General features: G+C 40.3%; 1 protein-coding gene across 2 annotated transcripts in view; it reads left to right on the top strand.

The window, feature by feature from the left end:
• Positions 1-19,377, top strand: part of vg (transcription factor vestigial) — a 59,906-nt gene that overhangs the window by 33,791 nt on the left and 6,738 nt on the right. Inside the window, exons 2-5 of one of the 2 annotated variants that reach the window (XM_089174876.1) lie at positions 9,182-9,392; positions 9,481-9,633; positions 14,182-14,305; positions 14,984-15,216. In XM_089174876.1, coding sequence (XP_089031002.1) covers positions 9,182-9,392; positions 9,481-9,633; positions 14,182-14,305; positions 14,984-15,216 — 721 coding nt within the window. Of the gene's footprint in view, positions 1-9,181; positions 9,393-9,477; positions 9,634-14,181; positions 14,306-14,983; positions 15,217-19,377 lie in introns of both variants that reach the window. The other variant, XM_015318120.2, reaches the window with a different exon arrangement.

Raw genomic sequence — 19,377 nt, 5'->3', positions numbered from 1 at the left:
CGGCTCTCCTCCTGGTGGATCGACGGACGGATGGAAAGGTAGCCGCAATCTCGAATGCAATGCTATTCGCCTCCGGTACTACCGACACATTAGAATTGAATTGAATAAGGTTTTCCTTCAAGAGAAAGAGCCAGTTTCCATCGGGACGCGTAACTTCTCGAAGAACGAACGCTACGCCACTCTACGTTCGTCAAAGCCAGGCGCCTATCTTTCCTTCTCTTTCTCTCTCTATTTTTCTTTTTTTATCCTCCTTTTCTTTTTCCAGTCCTATTTCCGTCCCCATGAGCGCAGCACTTCGAATATCGAATAATCGTTACTTCTCCTTGTTGGGATTAAAATTGAAGATAACCTCATTAGTTCGTCACGATGTTTCTTCATGATTTTATACGATTTAAAAATGTATCCTAAAATGAGTAACAAAAATACATTTTATTGTGGATAATTTACTTAACAATGTTACTTTGTACTTTGAAGTAAAATAAAGATGTAGATTTTGGGAAGGCATGCGACGCCAATGGTCGCAGTCTAGCCTCGAACATCCCTTCTTCTACTTTTCTTCAAGAGTTCTCGGTTCTCAGCCGATCCTTCAGCTCGAGATCGTATCGACTCTCGTGATTTGTGTCCGTGAAAATTAATCGCCGCTCGTCACACGCGTTGACGAGGTGAAACAGCCTCGAATGTTTCTCAGAATCGCGGAAGCCACGCGACGAAGTTGAGATAGAAGACGCGCGCGGCTTCCACTGAACTGGTTTATTGTTATTTACGATCGCCAAGCAGACGCCATTAATCGCAGAAGTAGCCAAGCGTCTTCCGCGCAAACCGATCTTCTCTGCTATTTCGTATTCCTCGTGGACCATACTTCGAATGAAAACAACGATCGGCATCGACTTGACAATGAGTAAATAATCGCGACAAAGAAGAGACAGTATACAATCTTCATTCGCATTCCTCGTAATGCTTATAAAACTTTCAAGAAGAATGATCAATTTTCTTTAAACCGTCTCACTTTATCCAAATTTGTTCAACTTTTATATATAATATATAAAGAAAACCGTATCAGTTTTAGAGTGTTTTTCTTTGGTTTAGAATTTATATTATATATGACATTAGATGTCACAGCTAGTGACATCGGTAGGGATATAAAAGAGTAGGACAAGAGTTAGTGTGAGGAAAACCTTCCATAAAGAAACATAGATTTATCTGAAAGAAAGTAATAAAAGCTGAGATAAAGACTTTAAATGTTGTTTCTTGTTTTGTTATAGAGAAACGCAGCTTTATCTTTATTTCTAAAGCTAGCCTATATCAAAGATCCAAAACCAATTAGAAACTCATTACATATATATGTTGCTAACATCGAGTTCTAATTTCAATGATTTTCTACATGAACTTTAAAATGATATTTTAGGCTTTGTAAGATCCGTCATCGAACAGTATTATTATCAGGACAGTATTTCAAACGACGAAGAAAAGTGACACGTCATTCCTTGAGGACGCAAAGTCGCGCGACAAGAGTGAGATTGTCTCGGCATTGTTGGGATGTGCGACAATTATCGGTACGACGATGCCATATCTCACGTACGGCCGCCGGACTATGTCGTCTTCTCTCGATCCGCGTGCTCGCGCGCGCACAAGCTTGCAGCAAACAGTTCTCTTGTGTTCCGCGAGAGCAAGCAAGGTGTGCTGCAACGTTGCATTCCTTGGCGCTGTTCCGTTTTTAGTCTAGGAGCGCCATTCTTTGCGACACGCGCTAAAAGGGCTACTGCTGCTGCTGCTGTTGTCTTCGTCGTCGTTGGTCGTTGTTGGTACTCTTCGTGCGGGCTTTGTTTTCTCTCGATCGCATTCCATTCGATCAACCGACGCCATTTTATAAATGTTATCCCTCTATTTCTTCGAATACATTTCCAAAACATTTATATCAATCCCATGTTGTTGACGATTAATTAGTATATCGATATAATTAACCGTTTCATTGAATCATTTTTTTTTTGTTCAATAAATTTAATTTAACACACCGGTTGAACTATAACGTTTTAATATATTATACAAAGAATCGTTCAACGATTATCGTTATTCCAGACATGCGCATGAACGTTTCATAATCTCGGCCATTTGTTCTTGCATTGTATGAACTTCTACTTGTGACCTCTCGTTCTTCTATCATCCATCTGTAAAACGATCTTTTCAGAACTTCCCGTAATAAGGAGACCTCGCTGCATTCAAAAGGAACGGACATGTCCTCGATAGTTCTTGCAACGAGGGCAACGCGATACTGTTAGCTACGAAAAAAAAATAGAAAAAATAACTTATCGAGTCTAGCACGCTCGACTAACGTTGTGGAAAGGTCTTCGAGTTATGCGAGAAAAGTCAAGTCGATGTCGCTTTGCAGTAGCCTCGCGATCTACCAACTGATCAATATTTATCGAATCGCGACCTCCGTCTAAGTGAGAGAAAGAGACAGAAGAGTAGAAAGAGAGGATTGCGGTTTTAGATCTAACCTCGGTCTCTCTTCGTAATGAATCATAACTTGTTCATTTAGACGAGGAAAAAAAAATTTCCGTGCTACGGTGTCGCGCGAGTTTCATTTTTATTTCAATTTATTTTATTTCAATGATCGACCTGAATCTTTCAGTATAGCAAATCTTATAAAAAAAATATATATATATATTTTAAATCCCGCAATCCGCAAATGGAAAGGTTCGATCTACCATTAAAAAAAAGTTTTCCAGATAAATGCCAATAAAAAGTACACTAAGCGATAAAACGTTGAAGGGAAGGTTCCGCGATGAATTTACTGATCGGTTGAAGATCAAAACTATCATTAGACAAAGACGATAAAGCCGTCGATAGGAGCCAAGAGGTTGGTCGAGGATAAAAAATGGCGATAACGATAGGCCGCCGCGATCTTCGTAGAAAATCACGCGTGTCGACCTGTTCAGAGACCGATGGTGTAGACATTCGTGGAATTCCTAGAGTGGTTCGAGTGCTATTTGATGCAATGAAATGTCAAGTAGGAATGCATATATCGCGCACCGCTCATAAGGAAACGAAGCGTTTCGCGTGATTGCTCTATGTTTTAATTACAATATTGCCTACTTTCGCCAGTTATCCAACGTAGAATAACCAAAATAACGAAGGATATTCGTGGCAATGTTAACACGACGACGCGACATTACGTTCGAAGTAGAGATTTTCGAAAGATTCTAATTAGCAGTTCGCAGATACCTGATTAACCAAGGTATGAGACCGGCATTTCCAAGTATAAATATCAAATGATTATTCTACCTTTGAAGATCCTCTACCTAAGTTTTTTCAAGATAAATAAAAATAGTCTTATAAAACCTATATCTACTGTTTTTTTCTTTCTTTCTTCTAAATATCAATTAATTGGATAATAAATTTCTAATAAAATCGTTTGCTCCAAAAATTTTACAGATTTGTCTGATAATAAAATAAATGTTTTTTTTTTTTTTTTTTTTTTAATATCATTCGAAATGTAATAGACGCAATTTATAAGATACGTGAAAAAAGTTATTAACTGATACTCATTGATATTATATTATTGAACAACCATATTAGAAGAAATCTGTTAGAAAGTCATCGAAACGACAGGTGGTCCAGAAGAGGAAAAGAAAGAGACAGAGAAAAAGAGAGAGAAAGAAAGAGGGAAAGAAACAGGCTTCCGATAAAGTGCATTAAGTTATGCATGTCGGTCTGTGCTCGGTCTCGTGCACCGGCATTACAACGACGAACGTAAAGCGGGAGTTTTTATTGGACAACTATTGCCGAGCGCGAACTTTCAATAAGCGTCGGAGGGAAGGTACATAGTAATAAGTTCGTAATGGTCCCGACCGGTAGCTCCGACAAGGATAACCTTTAATACGGACTCTGCGGTAGGTAGCCCAAGTTATTGGTGACTGTATCGGATCAGACCTGATAACGGACACTAAAGACGCTCTTTCAACCCGCTATCTCGACTGTCCCGTGCCGGCTTTTTAGTCAGCCTTTAGTCTAACCCTTCTTTCCTCTTTTTCTTTATCTTGGTGTCCTCTCTTGAGAAGTTTCGAAGAATCAACTTATTAGTATCTCTTTCCAAGGATGACCGATTTCGTAGAGACAATATTGAGATCGAGGTAAAAAAACGTTGTTGGTTAATCCATTCGTATGAAGTTAGGTTGTTAACACAATCAGTAGCTAATTTCGTATAGTTTGTAAACTATTTATTGTAAACTTTAATAAGTTACATTTTATATTAATGGAATGACTTAACCATAGGTGCGTGACAAACGGAGATGAACGTAAAAGCGGTTTAAGATGAAAGGAGAATACATGTAAAAAGTTTATAAATTGCTGAGGGATAAAAGTGAACTTTTGTGGCAATAAGAAAGACTAAATAATTCATTAACTTGTTGATCATTTTAAGTGTATTCTAACGTTTTGTTACAAGAAGATAATCTTGACCAAAGGTGCCCTCGGATACGTTTATACATTTATTTAGCAAGTCGGCGACATTACTCAAAACTTCTCTCCTCCCCCTTTTCTCTCCCTCTTTTTCTGTTTCTCTACTCGCCGCCTGAGTTTTACACGAAACGAATGCCAACCTGTTTGATCTTTTTTCACTCTTTTCCTACTCTTTTTACCGATGCGTATCGTTATCGGCGGGCGGTGCACCGTTTAGTCATCCGTTGACGTGCGCTAGCGCTTAAACGCTCCTATAAAATAAAACCCATATCTATACGCTTGTAGAGGAGTAGTTAATACCGGTGCGAGAAGGTTCATTAATCGCTTCCACTTTTAGGAGAAAATACCTGGGAGTCTATCGATAGGATCTAACCGGCTGCTATAATCTACGCGAGCCTAAAATTCCTCACTGAATTATTTTTGATGTCTCATATGATTTTTATCGTCTAGTACAACGATAAGAGAACACATGCATCTTTTTTTTTCTTCTTTTCTTTTTTTTTTGTTTTTTCTTTTTTTTTTCATTTTATCCCAACGTGTCAATACCGATCTTTGAATGGGTGTTTTAATTTTTCTTCTCTCGAAGCATTTAATAAACGTTTAATTGCGTTCGTGGAAATAGCAAATAATTAATGTGAGATCTATAAAAAAAAAAAAATTATAAAAAATATAAAATTAAATAAATAATAATACAGTCGGTAACAGATTATATTAAAAGATCTTTGAAGAATCGTAAAGTTGTAAGAGAAGGAGTTGCACTTTGGTGTAGAGAGGAGTAGCGGGAATCGAAAGGGGTGGAGACGATCTCGTTGTAATTTGTCGAACGGATGGGGGAATCGTTCCATCGTCCACCTGGCGAGTTTGCTAATGAACTAAACTTAACTAAAGGGAACTCGTTCAGCGGTACCTTATCGATAGTCGTAATCCAAGGCTTTGAGAGTGCGAGAGCGAGAGGACTTCGGACTTCTCTCATCTTCGTGGAAGATAGGAGAATCGTGTCGACGAATGGTCGTGTCCAGCAAACAAATTGCGAGATACCCCGTAGCTGTATGGTAGCTTGTTACCGTCTCCCTACGTTTCTCTTACCCTCTTCACCATCATCCTCTTTTCCTTCTTCTTCTTCTTCTTCTGTTTCTTCTTCTGTTTCTTCTTATTCTTTTCTCTGTTCGTCCTTTCTTCCTTAGGTCGTTCGAAACCTTTTCTCCCGTTTCGAGCTACCGTTCCACGAAGGAGGACACGAAAGAAAGAGACAACGAGACTAAGAGTGGATTGACGAAGATCTCCCTCTTCCAGGTTTGACTTAAATTGATGTGGGAATCGAAGGAAAGATCTCGCGAGGCCGCCGATCTCCTTTCGAATCGATGTGAGCTGTCCGCTTTTACACCATCTACACCGATCCTCTGTGACGAATGTAATCGTCCGAATTTCATTCTATTCGATGACATTACTTTTTTTACGCTTTACTCAAATCGTAAATTTACAATCCAAAGATATTTCTTTTCTTTGTTTTTTTTTTTTACATTATCATTGTTTCTTTTTATTTTTTATTGTTATCTCTCGTTGAACGGTAATTGATGAAAGTGCAAATTCGATTTTCGCAATCGAATCTGCACTTTGGGACAATCGTAAATTCAAATCCTCGTCCGAGGCATCAAGTATTTTAATGGGCTGGAACGGGAAGAGTTGAACCCCGATACAGAGATACAAAGATCTATAAGACAAAAGGGAAAGAAATAAAGACGCGGGCTTTGGCTTTCGCGAAGTGACTCGATGTAGGCGCGGAGACGGCGGCGGAGGTGGTGGTGGTGGTGGTGGTGGTGACGGTGGTGGTACTGGGATCGAGTGGGGTTGGAAGTGGGGTGGGTTGAGGTCGAGTGGAAGAGGCGCTCGTGCTTTGGAATGCTTTGAAAGGCCGCGAGCAGCTTTCTCCTTCTCTCTTTCTCTCTTTCTCTTTCTCTCTATCCCTCTTTCTGATTCTCTCTTGCTCCCAGCTAGAGCCAGCACCTCCTTCTCCTTAGCCATGGAGAACGTGGACCGTTTCGAAGGAAGCCAGTGCACCTTGAAGAAACAAGAGAGTAAGAGAGATAGGATGAGAGAAAAAGAGAGACGGGGAAACGGGAGGTTGTTGGAAGCAGGCTTGCTTCGATTAATTACCACATTGTCGTCCAAGCAACACTAGATGTTCCACCGGTGGTAATCTATGGAGGGCTCGCTGATCCTCGATTTTATCTCTTTTATACTTTTATCCTCGTAAATGATGACTCTTCTTTAGCTCCAATGCAATCCAATGTAATTGAATCGGGATGCTCGAACGATATTGAATCTCCACGTGGGACACTTCGTCATCTCTTAGACATATAATAATTTGCTATCGTAACATTATCGTTTAAGACGATTCGTAGCGTTAGTTTTTTTTATCTTTTCATCCATTTGCAATATTTTCTAACAGTAACTTCTCAACTTGGACTCGTTCTTTTTCTCTGTTACTCCTTCGATCAGACCAGTTTCTACGAAGGATTCCACGAATACGATGGATAAAGAGAAAATGAGGAAGCGACGAGGAGGATGTCATTGAGTTGGAGGACGCGAGTGATCGAGTGTACTTTCCGTGAAATCGCCAGGAAAGCGCTCGTCACTCGGCGTTCTCTTTACGAAACTTTCTCTATATCTTTTTTTTTCCTTTCTCTCTCTCTCTCTCTTTGCACTTTGAAAATCGTGGCGGTGATGTACTACCACATGGAATGCAGAGTCCAGCTTTATTAGAGTAGATAATGATAACATCTCGCCATCTTCGTCGTCGTCTTAGTCGTCTTAGTCTTAGTCTCAGTCTTACTTAGTCTTAGTCTTCCTTTCCGTTGAACTTTCGAATAGAAGCACACTCCTGCACCCCCGCTAACCCTCGTGTGTGCTGCACGAGCATACATCACCGTCAGCTTATTTCCGTGCGCTTCTACCCGCCACTGATGTATGGATGTAATTGGTTAGGCGGGGTACGTGGTTGGCTCGATATATATGCCGAAAGGCTCCCTGTCAACTAGCGACGAACGAAGGGAACCAAAGTGTCGCGACGACTACTACTTAAGAGGAACCTTCTACTTCTACTTCTTCTTCTTCTTCTTCTTCTTCTTTTCCAAAAACTCTATCGCCATTTAGAAACGTCTATTCCCATAAGTTGGATTATTCCGATTCGTAAATAGCTAGGCCCGATAGGCGATTTGTTGATCAAACGAATGGGACTTTTTTTCGAGAAGGCTAAGATCTTAACGTGATAATGGACGGTCTTCCTTGGATCGAGTGTTTTATTAGAATCCAGCTGTGTTAGCATAGATGAAGAAGATAACGTTTTAAGGAACGATGAAGCTTGCTGCTTGTTTTATACAAAGGCTCGGATAAATGGGGTTGAGAAATAAAGAAGATCACACATTCTTCTGGTCTCATTAAGAAACTTTTATTTAGAAATATGACGTGAGACGATTTTAAACGGAAACAATTATAATACAAATTGACAATATTCAATATACGATATGTGTAATTTGATAAGAATACGAGCGAGGTATCTTATAAGTACATTTTACTTATTGGTATATCGTTTTAAGTTGATCAGACAAGATCGATAAATCATAGAAGCCCATCGTCCGGTCGCACAGACTTCTTAGATTTATAGGCGGTAGCTCTTGGAAACAACAATGGCTACTGGGAATGTATACGGGCCCGGGATGCGTGCGTTGGAAACGCGCCTGTAAATGCGCGTCTTTTATCATCGTGTTGTGCGCGTCGTGCAGGTATGCAAGTGGCACGTACTAGCAGTACGGTTCCTGGGGTCATTACGATCGTGTTCGAAACGATCTGCAGGATCGATGTAATGGAGAAACACCTTGAACGAGATACCCTTGCTAAGGATATAACGAATATCATGTGAATCCTCGGTTCGACTTAGCCATTAGTCCTCGCCAGAGTCTTGTTTTTATATTTCTAACTTACCGAGACTCACTCTAAAATCGCGTCACTCGCTATGTTAATCGACGATGAGTGAAATGGCCAAAGGACCTTTCGACGATTCGTTGTCGGTCGAATAGTTGGACCGAGTCTTTTTCTCTGGCGCACTCTTAATTGCTTACGCGTAGGATTGTCGTGAAAAAAATTTCGAACAGAATGCTATGACCAGCCGTGGCATTTGCATCGCTAGGATCTAATGAATAGTGAGCATTACGTCCTATTTGGTCTCATTGCCAACGGCCGTGACGATGCTGGTACGCATAGCATAGCTCTCGCGTTATTTGCAGTCCATGCAAGAAGGGCGGGAGAAACGATGAACACCGACGGCCGGCGTCGCTATGTGCTCAATGGATCTCACTTCACTCTCTCTCTTTGATTCGTCCTCTGGCATCGGAGGACTCTTAAACGAATCGATTAAAACTATCTCAAGAACTCGGAATTAACGTATGATTCATTTTCTCCTCATTGACAATGTTGGATCTTAAAGTATGACGCGTTGCATTAATATATATTACAATGTTTTCGGGGTTTCTATAACGAGCCAATAACAAATATTTCGACATAGTTATTGGACTCGTCTCAAGTAGTCAAGTTTAGTACTTTGTTTGATTCAATAATAGGTACAGAATAAGAAGACGAGTCACAATATCATCCATTGCCTAACCGATGTGCAATGTTATTTTGCAATGCTGCGCCAATAATATCACACTCACCTTTATTTTTACAGTTGAACGTACACCAAAGGTCTTTGGAAGCAGCGGGTTTGGAACTTTGTGGTGGTGGAGGTAGTGTACCACAAGGTCAACCAAGTAGCGCGGGTTCGGTGGGATCAGCACCGAGTCCAGCATCACCTCGACCAACCCCCCAACCCCGACCACCCCTAGCGACTACCACATCGCAACCTTCGCGAACCCTCGACGATGACAGATCGACGGACGGTATGTTGTACATAATAATAGTGGTCATTTAAATAAAAAATAATTTCACTATTTAAAAATACATTATGATTAAATTGATTTATAGTAGGGGCTGCTACAGCAGCGGAGGATTCGGACGATGGCGAAAGTAGGGCGCAGTATGTCAGTGCAAATTGCGTCATCTTCAATAATTACAGAGGGGATGCCGCATCAGAGGTTGAAGAACATTTCCAAAGGGCACTGGCTCATGACAAGCCCAAAGGTGTGTTCACAAATCTTCTTTAATTTATTAACACATTAACATTTTAAAATACATATCAATTATTTTATACTACATTAAGACTTCATCAAAATAATATATAATGTTTATACAAAAAATTTGATACAGTACTAGTAATAAAAAAGGAAAAAAAATACGAGTACTTGCTCGAAGCATCGAAGAAAAGCGTTTTGGAATACATGAAAAAGAGGTTGCTAACGTTCAATCTCGTCTTGCATCCAAGACAACGTCGTCTTTTGGAAGGAAATGCGAAGCCCTGGTAATAAAGTACGCCATTAGCTTGCGACAACGCTAACAAGGCCCGTAACAATCGTACCGTCCTTGTCGTCGGTACTCGAAGACTTAAAACCTGGCTTTCTGGTGACGTAGGGGTATGGGATGGGGTGGGGAGGGTGCGGAGTCGGAGAAGAGCGTGGAACATCGCGACGGGGATCACGGGACTGTCGTCGAGGCGGAAGAGGAGGAAAAAAAGAAGAAAAAGAGGAAGAGAAGAATAAGAAGAAGTTTGGAGGTGGGGTAGAGAGGATTTGGCAAGCGCAGTCGACGTTAGCGGTCCGTCTATATCGGTGTCGTTTAAGGCCGCATTTATCCCGCACTCGGTGCTCAGGATCAGTTCACTAGCCTGCTTAGAATTCAAGACAACACGACCTAATTGTTATGTGCCTTGCGCACCTCTGCTTCTGTACCTCAACTTATTCTCTCTCTCTCTCTCTCTCTCTTTCTTTCTATCTCTCTCTATTTTTCTCTTTCTCTTTCTCTTTGCTGTCTTTCTACTCCTCTCCCTGTCTTTATCACTCTTTCTTTCTCTATCTCTCTTTCTCTTTCAGCATCTCTCCACGACCACGAGATTGTAGCAAAGGTAAATTAAGAGCTTCCACTGGCGGGCCTTAAGATGCACGACGCAAACCTCGTGCTCTCCACGAGGGTAAGAAGAAGAAGAGAAAGAGAGAGGGATATAGGCGGATAGATAGAGATAGAAAGAGAAAGAGAGAGAGAGAACAAACGGGAGAGAAAGCAGGAGACAGTTTTAGCCGCGGTATGCCGGCTAACGTACGTAAAAGGCCTGAACGCTGCCTGAACAGTGGAGAGAGCTTCTCTCATGTTTATCGAGGAAACAGAAGAGACGAAGGGATTTCGTATACAGATCGGCCACATCCTTTTCTCGTTGACCCCCTCGAATCTACGACGATTTATCGATCGTCCTTTTTTTTCTGTTAAAAGAGAAACTGGTTAAACGTTTCGATTTCTAACAAGTGAGATATTTCGGTCTTATTCAGATTTTTTTTCAAATGTTTGATACAACGTATTGTATCAATATGCATTTTTGTTTTTGCAAATCTTAACAAAGAATTTTTGGAATGATCTTTTATTTGGTGTAAAAGATAACAAAGTTTGAATTTTAAAGCATATCAAAAGTCTGGCTTTTCCTTCATATCTTCCATAAATTTTCATTAATTAATGTGAATCGTACAGAATGCCGTAAATCTTTTTTCGGAGTAAAGAATTTGCTCGTTACAAACTTGTCGCGGTGTAAGCGCTTTTAATCGTGCCTCCTTCGTTTCTTTTTTCACAATCTTTTTATATTCTTTTTCAATTTGGGGCGTTCTTCTCTCTCGATGCGCATTCGGTACAGCTTTTATTCGGTAAGGGTACCTACAAGCGAACGACCACGGTAGCGGTAACGACGTAAGTTAACTGTGCAAGGTAATGATACGGGTTACAGTACAGGAACGGCTGAGTGATACGGCAAGACGATAAAACCTTTTGCCCGTACACTTACCGACGAACATCAAGACTCGTCTTAAATCTAAGGAATCTCTTCGATATCTAAGCGATGTGCGATCTAATGCTCTCATGAAATTCAACATACTATAAACGAGTAATCTAGAATTTTATTGATATGGAATCGAAATCGTATAAAGTTAATTGTCTTATCGCATGTTACCAGAGTCTTTCTGTGAAATCGTATATTTTATTTTAATAGAAGATAATCTTGAAGAAAGTCAGTTTCGTAGAATTGCATTTTTTCCAATTGATCGAACAATCAAGAAGTATAATTAATTTGGTATCCCTGTGGTATACTACGTAGATGTATAACATATCTGAATACTAACTCAACTAATGATACTTATATTGTAAAAGATAGTGTAAAGCAATGGACAGACGTTAGAGGAATTACGTGCTTGAAGGGAAAAGGTCGAGTGAGATGGGCGTATTCGAAAGGGCAATATTGCTCTGAGTTCGAGAAATTGAGCGCATCGTTCCAGTCGTTGGCGTCAAATTAACGCCCCGTATCCCATCGCGAGGCGTAACAGAAACGCAATTACTTGACACGAAGTGCCTTCAAAGCGACGGACGAGAAAGCTTAAGGCGGATACATCCGAGTCAAATCATCGTTGTCGTCGTCGTCCTCGTCTTCGTCTTCTTCTCCACCTCCAATTCCAACTCCAACTCCTATTACTTACTCTCTTTCTCTTCTCGGTATATACATGCCGACTCTGAATCGAAATAACAAGCTGTCCAGTCGCAGCGGCACATCAATCTGCTCTCCGTTACGTTTTGACGAATCGCGTCTCGCCGAACGTCTTTATAAAAGCTATCTCATGGATCTACGCCAGATCTCATCTCTAACCAGATCACTCCTCGTTAATTCTCCTACATGAACTTATAAAAATCCTCTCCTCCCCCTTTCCATCTCTTTCCTAAGTGGCTTCTTCGCAGTTGTCATTCTGATTAGATTCAAGTTGAGTAGGGTGATCAAGCCAATTTGCAAATATTAACGAGGAGATCAGAGTTAGGTCCTCATCAGTTAAAATTACAAATATGCAAAGAAAGAAACATCTTCCATACTACTGTATATCAAGATAATACAATTCACAGATAAATATATGTAAAGATGGATTGTAAGCAACGAACATTATGATTTTGTAGGAACATTGAAGGAATTCTCTCAATTACTAGCTTATGCAAGGTGCCCCGAACTAAAGGAAACAATAAAAAAAGAATCAGATTCACACGCAGAATCCTTGCCGATAAAGGAACGCCGATTCGAAATCCTTTTATCCTTTGTACGCGCTTTACCACGCTTATTGGCACATCTGACTCTGACAGGGGCCGAAGAGCAGCCCGTGTTCCATCCGCATATCGGTCCTGAGAATGAGAGAGAGAAAGAAATAGAGAGGGAAAGAGGGAATCCCTCGTCCCCTCCGCGGCATCGGCAGAGAAGAAAGGCAAGCGCGGACGCTCGACACTCTGTTTCTTTAATTGCGTTAATAAATAAAGGACATTCTCCAGTGGGTACCGACGATCGCCGTGAATCTAAGGAAGGAGAAGGAAAGGGGATGGCCATGGTGGATCTCGTAGTGCATGGTGGGGATATGTAAAAGCAATCTATCTTCGATTTACTCGATATTGGAAGCTTCGTGGAACTCTCAGAAAACTATTTAACTCGTGTCAACTTCGGTAGAAACTTTTATCTTGTTTTATAATAAATCCTTAGCTCAAGCAATCCGTGACCAGTTGCGTTGGACACAACTTGGAAAAGCATATTTTATCCTTTTCTTTCTCTCTCTCTCTCTCTTTCCTTCTGATCATGCTTCGACGACATTCCATGCGTGGGAAACAATGCGATCCATGGCTTCTTTATGTGGCGAAAGTGTTAGTAGAGTTACCAGGGCGAAACCGATACGCTAACAAACCCAAAAGATTTCTTTTCGATTGGTCATCAAATTCATGATGTCCACATTGTTAAACGACGATGATTCGACGCTTTTTAACAAGTTAGAAGACTACGAGATCTTCTTTTTTAGTTCTCAGAAGTACTAGCGCCAGTCACACAGTATCCCGCTGACTTGCTCATGTCACTGATGATGATTGACGATGCCGACGTATTTATCGATAACTTTATCAGATTATAAATGGTAAATAGAGATGATGACTTATGTCGGTAGATCCTAGTGAGTTAAATTGGAATGGCACGAGTTTGGAATCAGAAAAATAAATTGTCTCTTGCGATCGATCTTGTTGATCCAACCTTCGACCACACTTTCGGATTGGTCAGTCCCGGAGATTGGAAGGAAGAAAGAAAGAAAGGAAAAAGAAAGAAAGAAAGAAAGAGTAGAGAAGGCAAAAAGAAAAGAATAAAAAAGAGGAATCTCGTGAGCAAACCATGGTGGAACCGCGGGAGAATACACGGGACAAGCTTCTGGCTTCGAAGTGGGTGCTTGTAAAACAACCGAGCGGTACCCTTCTGTCGCGCGGTTCGATCCCGTGGGAGTCCAACTACCACTCGTTTATAAACCCTAAAACCTTCCAAAGGATCGCGTAAATGTTCGTGGGAAAACGCTGAAATATTTTAATAAACGCTTTCTCTTGCTCTTTAACCTGTACAATTTAGGTCTGCAGAATACAGTGCGATCTTTCAGTTAGGGATATTGTCAAGATCGGGAATACAGGATATTATGGTGATTATCAAGTCGACAAATTTGTTGACAATATTGACAGGAATATTTTTGTTGATTTCTGTTACAGAAAATATCTCTCCTATGTCGATGAGAAACTTCCCACCATCCTTTTGGAATAGTCAACATCCTGGCGACGTCTATGAGTATCCAGCGGATCCATGGCACGCACATTATGGCCCATACCAACATAGGTCAGCTCTATAATTCATTAAATAACTGATCATTTTGATGTACTTTCCGATCATCCTCATTTAACCTACTGCAAAACTATGCGTTCACGGGTTCAAGGACCAAATGCAGAAATCTCGTGGCGACAAAAGTTAATCTTGATAAAGAAATAAAGAATCATAAAAGCAAGAACCTCGGGTGTATATCCGAGCCGAGTTAAATGAGTAGAAAAAGAAAAAGAAAATACAAGAAAATAAAGGAAAGGAAAAGAAGAAAAAAATAACAGAAAACAAAACAAAAAAAAAATAAAAAAAGAGTCAAAGGACGAAGTGGACGTGAAAAATACAGAAAACCGTCGGGAGCAGCAGGTACCAAGGGGGAAGATCTTTAGCACTGATGCTGAGCGGGACCGTCGTATAAATTACTAGTCTGTCACCGTGCTTGAGAAGAGGCTACGATATCGAGAATTCTTCCCTCTTTCTTTTTCTTCTTCTTTTTCGCTCTCTCTCATTTTGTCTTTTTTCTTTTTTTTTTTTTTTTTGAACCTTCCTCTTGTGTTTTCATCCTTCTTCTCCTGTCCCTTCCCACCCAAACCATCTTCTACCCCCGTCTGACGACCTTAACTCTCGCTACACAGATCTTCTCTTCCTCTATCCATCTTCTTTACCTTGGCCTTAATCGAAATCTCTTCCCGGTTCCAGAGCGGTGCACGAGTATCATCAGCATAACATGGCCGCTGCGGCGAGTTACAGCGGGTTGCTTTTGGGTAGTGCGAGAGGACATCACACGTCTCACCACGCGGCTCACCACGCGGCACACCACGTGCACGCCGCGGCATCCTACAAGGACTGGACGTCGGCAACGCCCTCTCAGTCGCTCGTTGACGTTTCCTCGGCGCCGCCTTACCCTCATGGTCCTTATGCCTCCCTCTCCGGTAAGTATTATCAACCCCCTCTTTTTTATAAACCCACACATTAAGTAAATTCAATATAATACCAAGGTAAATGGGTATACTTACGCACCGATACAAAACGTTTCATTAAAATTACAATCCTTCCGTGGTATTCCAATAATCTGACCGAAATTAGAATGATAAGTGTTCGTGGGATGGACGAGGAGAAAAAAACAAAAGTGTATCACTTCTGCATCATCCCCCTTTCTACACCAAACGATTCGACTTTTTTGCAAGTAAGAAATAAGGGATTCCAGGTCGTAGAGTAGCCCCAACTTCTTATTTATATGAAAATCCTCGTTGAAGCGGTCGATCAAAGTTTGCAAAAGGAAGCCGAGATTGTTGGTCGGCTTTCTTCGAGCAGAATGGCGTCCAGGTAGAGCAAGAAAGGCTGAGCGGTCCCTCAGATGCTCGCAATTAATAAGAGCTTAATGGGGGACCAAGTCGGTCGATATAGTGCGTGTTCTCTCTCTCTCTCTCTCTCTCTCTCTCTCTCATTCTCTTTCAGTGTGTATGCGTGAGTGTTTATCTTTCTCTCTTTCACTTGGTTTTCTTCCATCTTTGTCTCTCTGTCTTTCTCCCACGCCGAAATCCACGCAAGCAGGAGGATAGCAAAAAGATCCGACCGGACCGTAAAACATTTCGCTTCGCTCGAAGCGAGGTGCTCGGGACACGTTCAAGCAAAAAGGCGATCCGTTCTGCTACGGATTATATAAGACGAGGAAACTCGAGCTCTTACGACCGCTTCGACGCTCTCCGAGAGAGGATACACGCGGCACTCTTCTTGGTCGTCTTTGCGATTACATCTTCCGATCCCTTCTGCTTCTCTTCAACGGGATGCTGTCTTGCAGTATACGCGATTTAAACTTTCTCTCGACGACTATATCCTCTTCTTTCTCTTTATCTTTCCCTTTTTATTTATTTTTATTTTCGTTTTTTTTTTGTTTTTAATCGGTTTAGCAAACAAACCGATTTGTTCTTCGGAACAAAAAGTAAGTTTCTTTTGGACATTCCAAATATTGTCGTTGATTTTATTTTTCTTTAATTTGAAATAATTTTGACATATCTTATACTTTTCATTAAATTTTCAGGTAATACATATATGAATTTATTTAAAATATTTTGAAGTTCTTCAAGTAGTTAGAATTCCATTACTAATTATTAATATCACCGTTTGTAAGTGTACCAAGACAAGTCTGAACTGTCTTGAAACGTCTTGTGGTCACTTACTTTAAACGATTGCTCTTGAAGATAAAGAGAGAGAGAGAGAGAGAGAGAGAGAGAGAGAGAAAGTACATAAAATAAGTTAAAGAATTTCAATCGTTTTACGAAGCTCGCGAAATCAAGAAAAACCGCTTCTCTCGGCAGTGTATCTCTTCATTTCATAAATGACATAAAAATGTTCAGGTAACCAGTTTCGCAGAACTTGATTCTTTCTTTTTTTAATCTTTTTTCCTTTTTTTTTTTCAATCCATCAAGGCGTGTGAACGAAAGTTGTAGAAAAGTGTTGTTACACCAAAAATGCATTTAGATGTGCGGGTTTATTGATATCCAAAGGAGTGAGTAGTAAATTAAAGTTAGACTTAATAGGTGGGGTCAAGTAAGAAAAACAAGAATGGAAAGAACGGTGGTCTCACTCCAACACGTTAAATAAGCCGTAGCTTGGATGAAGGCTCTCGCACAATTTGCTTGCACGTTTGTATGTAAATGTACTGCACGATTCGTGGTTGCATTGCGGGGTGCAGCTGCAACATGCCGTGAAAACACCACGCCCATCGTGATTGCGGAGACCACTCCCATCTGTCTGCACGCCGGTATTCGGGATACACGCCTTCTGTTTCGTCCTTTTCGTCTCCCTCTAACAAACTTATTCCTATTTTTGGATAGATTTTTTTTTGTTACATCTTTTAATGTCAATCATTACCCTTTTAACTTTAAATTGTTTTTTCTTCTTCTTATTTTTTTGTTTTTTTTCAGTCGTGAAAAGTATCATCTAAATATTTGTTTATTATAGAGAGAATTTGTGACGGATACTTTAAAAATTACATTTGTCAATAATAAAAATGATTAAGTTCATATTTATAGACATAGAAAGAGAAAATGAAATACAAATATTTTGATATCGTAAGGTTTAGCGAGGTGGAGTCTTCAAAATCGATAAAAGACCTCCGTTCCCTGCTATCATCCCTCCAGATGTCACTGATTCAACGCGTGGCAGCCATGCCTTCAACCCTCTCTGAAGAAATTTTACTTCATTCTTTTGAGTTCATACATTTAAACATTATTGTTAATGATACCGGTGTACAACATAAACAGCAATTTGTTGTAAAGTGATGAAATAAATGAATCTTGTTTGAACATCGATGACAAATTGATCAAAATTCTATTGTTTTGTTTGAAGTATGTATTCTACGTTTGAGAAAGAGAAAGAAAGAGAGAGAGAGAGAACAAGTTGGGACTTAGGGCCAATTTAGGAGACGGTTAGCTCTTACACACGTGCCTGGCTTTTACGGTGTAGATTGAGAGTTGGTTCAAGCGGCCGGACCGACCAAACGAGTTTTCAAGAATTTGCTTAGCGGAATGCCGACAACGTTCACTATTCGAACATTTCGAGTTGGCGTGTGCTACTGTAAGAGACCTCTCTCTAACTCATTCTCTGTGCTCCCTCCTTCCAAGTAATCCCAAACTCGACTTCTCTTCTCGAAATTAATGAATAAATAAATACGGACTTGTTGTGGCAAAACGTATCGTTGCGGGAAAGTAACGAAATTGCTAAACGAATCCGCGATCTTGCGCGATCTCGATTGGTCTCGAGTTTCCCAGTAATGTTCGAATTAATTACAGTCTTATGTGATTCCAGATAATTGAAACAGAAGTTTCTTCCAAATGTGTGTGTGTGTGTTCTCCTTTATTCGACAATTTTTTTTTTCTCATACTACGCATAAGTGATCATTTCTTTGATCTTAAGAATTGTCTTTAATTAATTATCTTTATTTTGTTATCTTATATCAGGATAATTAATTATCCAATGTATTACAATCGTTAACATTGATCCTACGAAAATTACTGGTCGATAAAAATATTATTTAATTTCGTAAAAGTTAATATTATTGTGACTTATTTTAAATACCTAAATGATTAACAGATTTGAATTCGAAGAGAATCGGTCAAAAGATTTTAATCGATGCTCAATCGAAGTGATAGTTTCCCTCGTTAACGAGTATACATCGGCGAAATGACAGGAGACCGTCGGAGGGTTAACCAGAAGTTGCGTTGTCTTTAAATTTAAGTGTCGACCATTACGACATCTTGCGATTGTGTCTTCTCGATTAGGTTACGTATATACACGATCTGGTACTCGTATCTTTTTCTTTCGATCTTAGTCTCCCTCTCTTTCTCTCTCTTTCTCTTCTTTCGTGATAATTATATAATTGCGTAAAATTAACTCGAACGGAATAAATTGGTCGGCGTTTAAGCGCTATTAAGAGAAATAAATCGCAATTACCGGCTGACGTTTGTGAAGAGTCAGAGAGAACGCCGACTGACTCTCTTCTCATCTTGGTCGTCGGCACTATCCCCACTTAATCCACCCTCACCACCACCACAACCACCACCACCCCTCCCGAGTTTCTCCCTACTTCTCAACGATCGTCGATTTCGTCCTCCTCATCGGAGGACAAATTCGAACTGACGTAAATGAATAATTTATCATTTCGCGTGTTTCTATCGGCACGCTGATAGAAAGTTATTGAAACAAAATTGTATTTACCCCCATCAACCCCCTCCACACGATTAGTTACAAATAAACCAAAATCGTAGTAGTTAACGTTATTTTTATTTAATCGCGAAATTATCCATACAATTTTCATTTACATGATAATTTATATTCGTTCAGGTAACAATAGTATTGCAGTATAATTTGTCTTCTTTAGTCGACATTATAGATCATTTAGATTCACGATAATTTTCACGATATCAGACAAACAAGTAGTAGGAAAGACCGGAACCGGGTTTTAGAAAGGTATTGCTTCCAAGCACGAAAGCGGTACGATGCGGCCACGGTAAGCGGCCCGGCGCCGCCGCCGCCGCCTCCTTGCGTCGGTACGAGTCTCTAAATCAAAGCCCGAATTTTATCTTCCTCCT

This window comes from Polistes dominula, unplaced genomic scaffold, assembly GCF_049000335.1.
Source record: "Polistes dominula isolate Pdom_NZ unplaced genomic scaffold, Pdom_raw_medaka contig_16, whole genome shotgun sequence".
NCBI lineage: Eukaryota > Metazoa > Arthropoda > Insecta > Hymenoptera > Vespidae > Polistes > Polistes dominula.
This window is presented reverse-complemented; position numbering and strand designations above follow the sequence as displayed.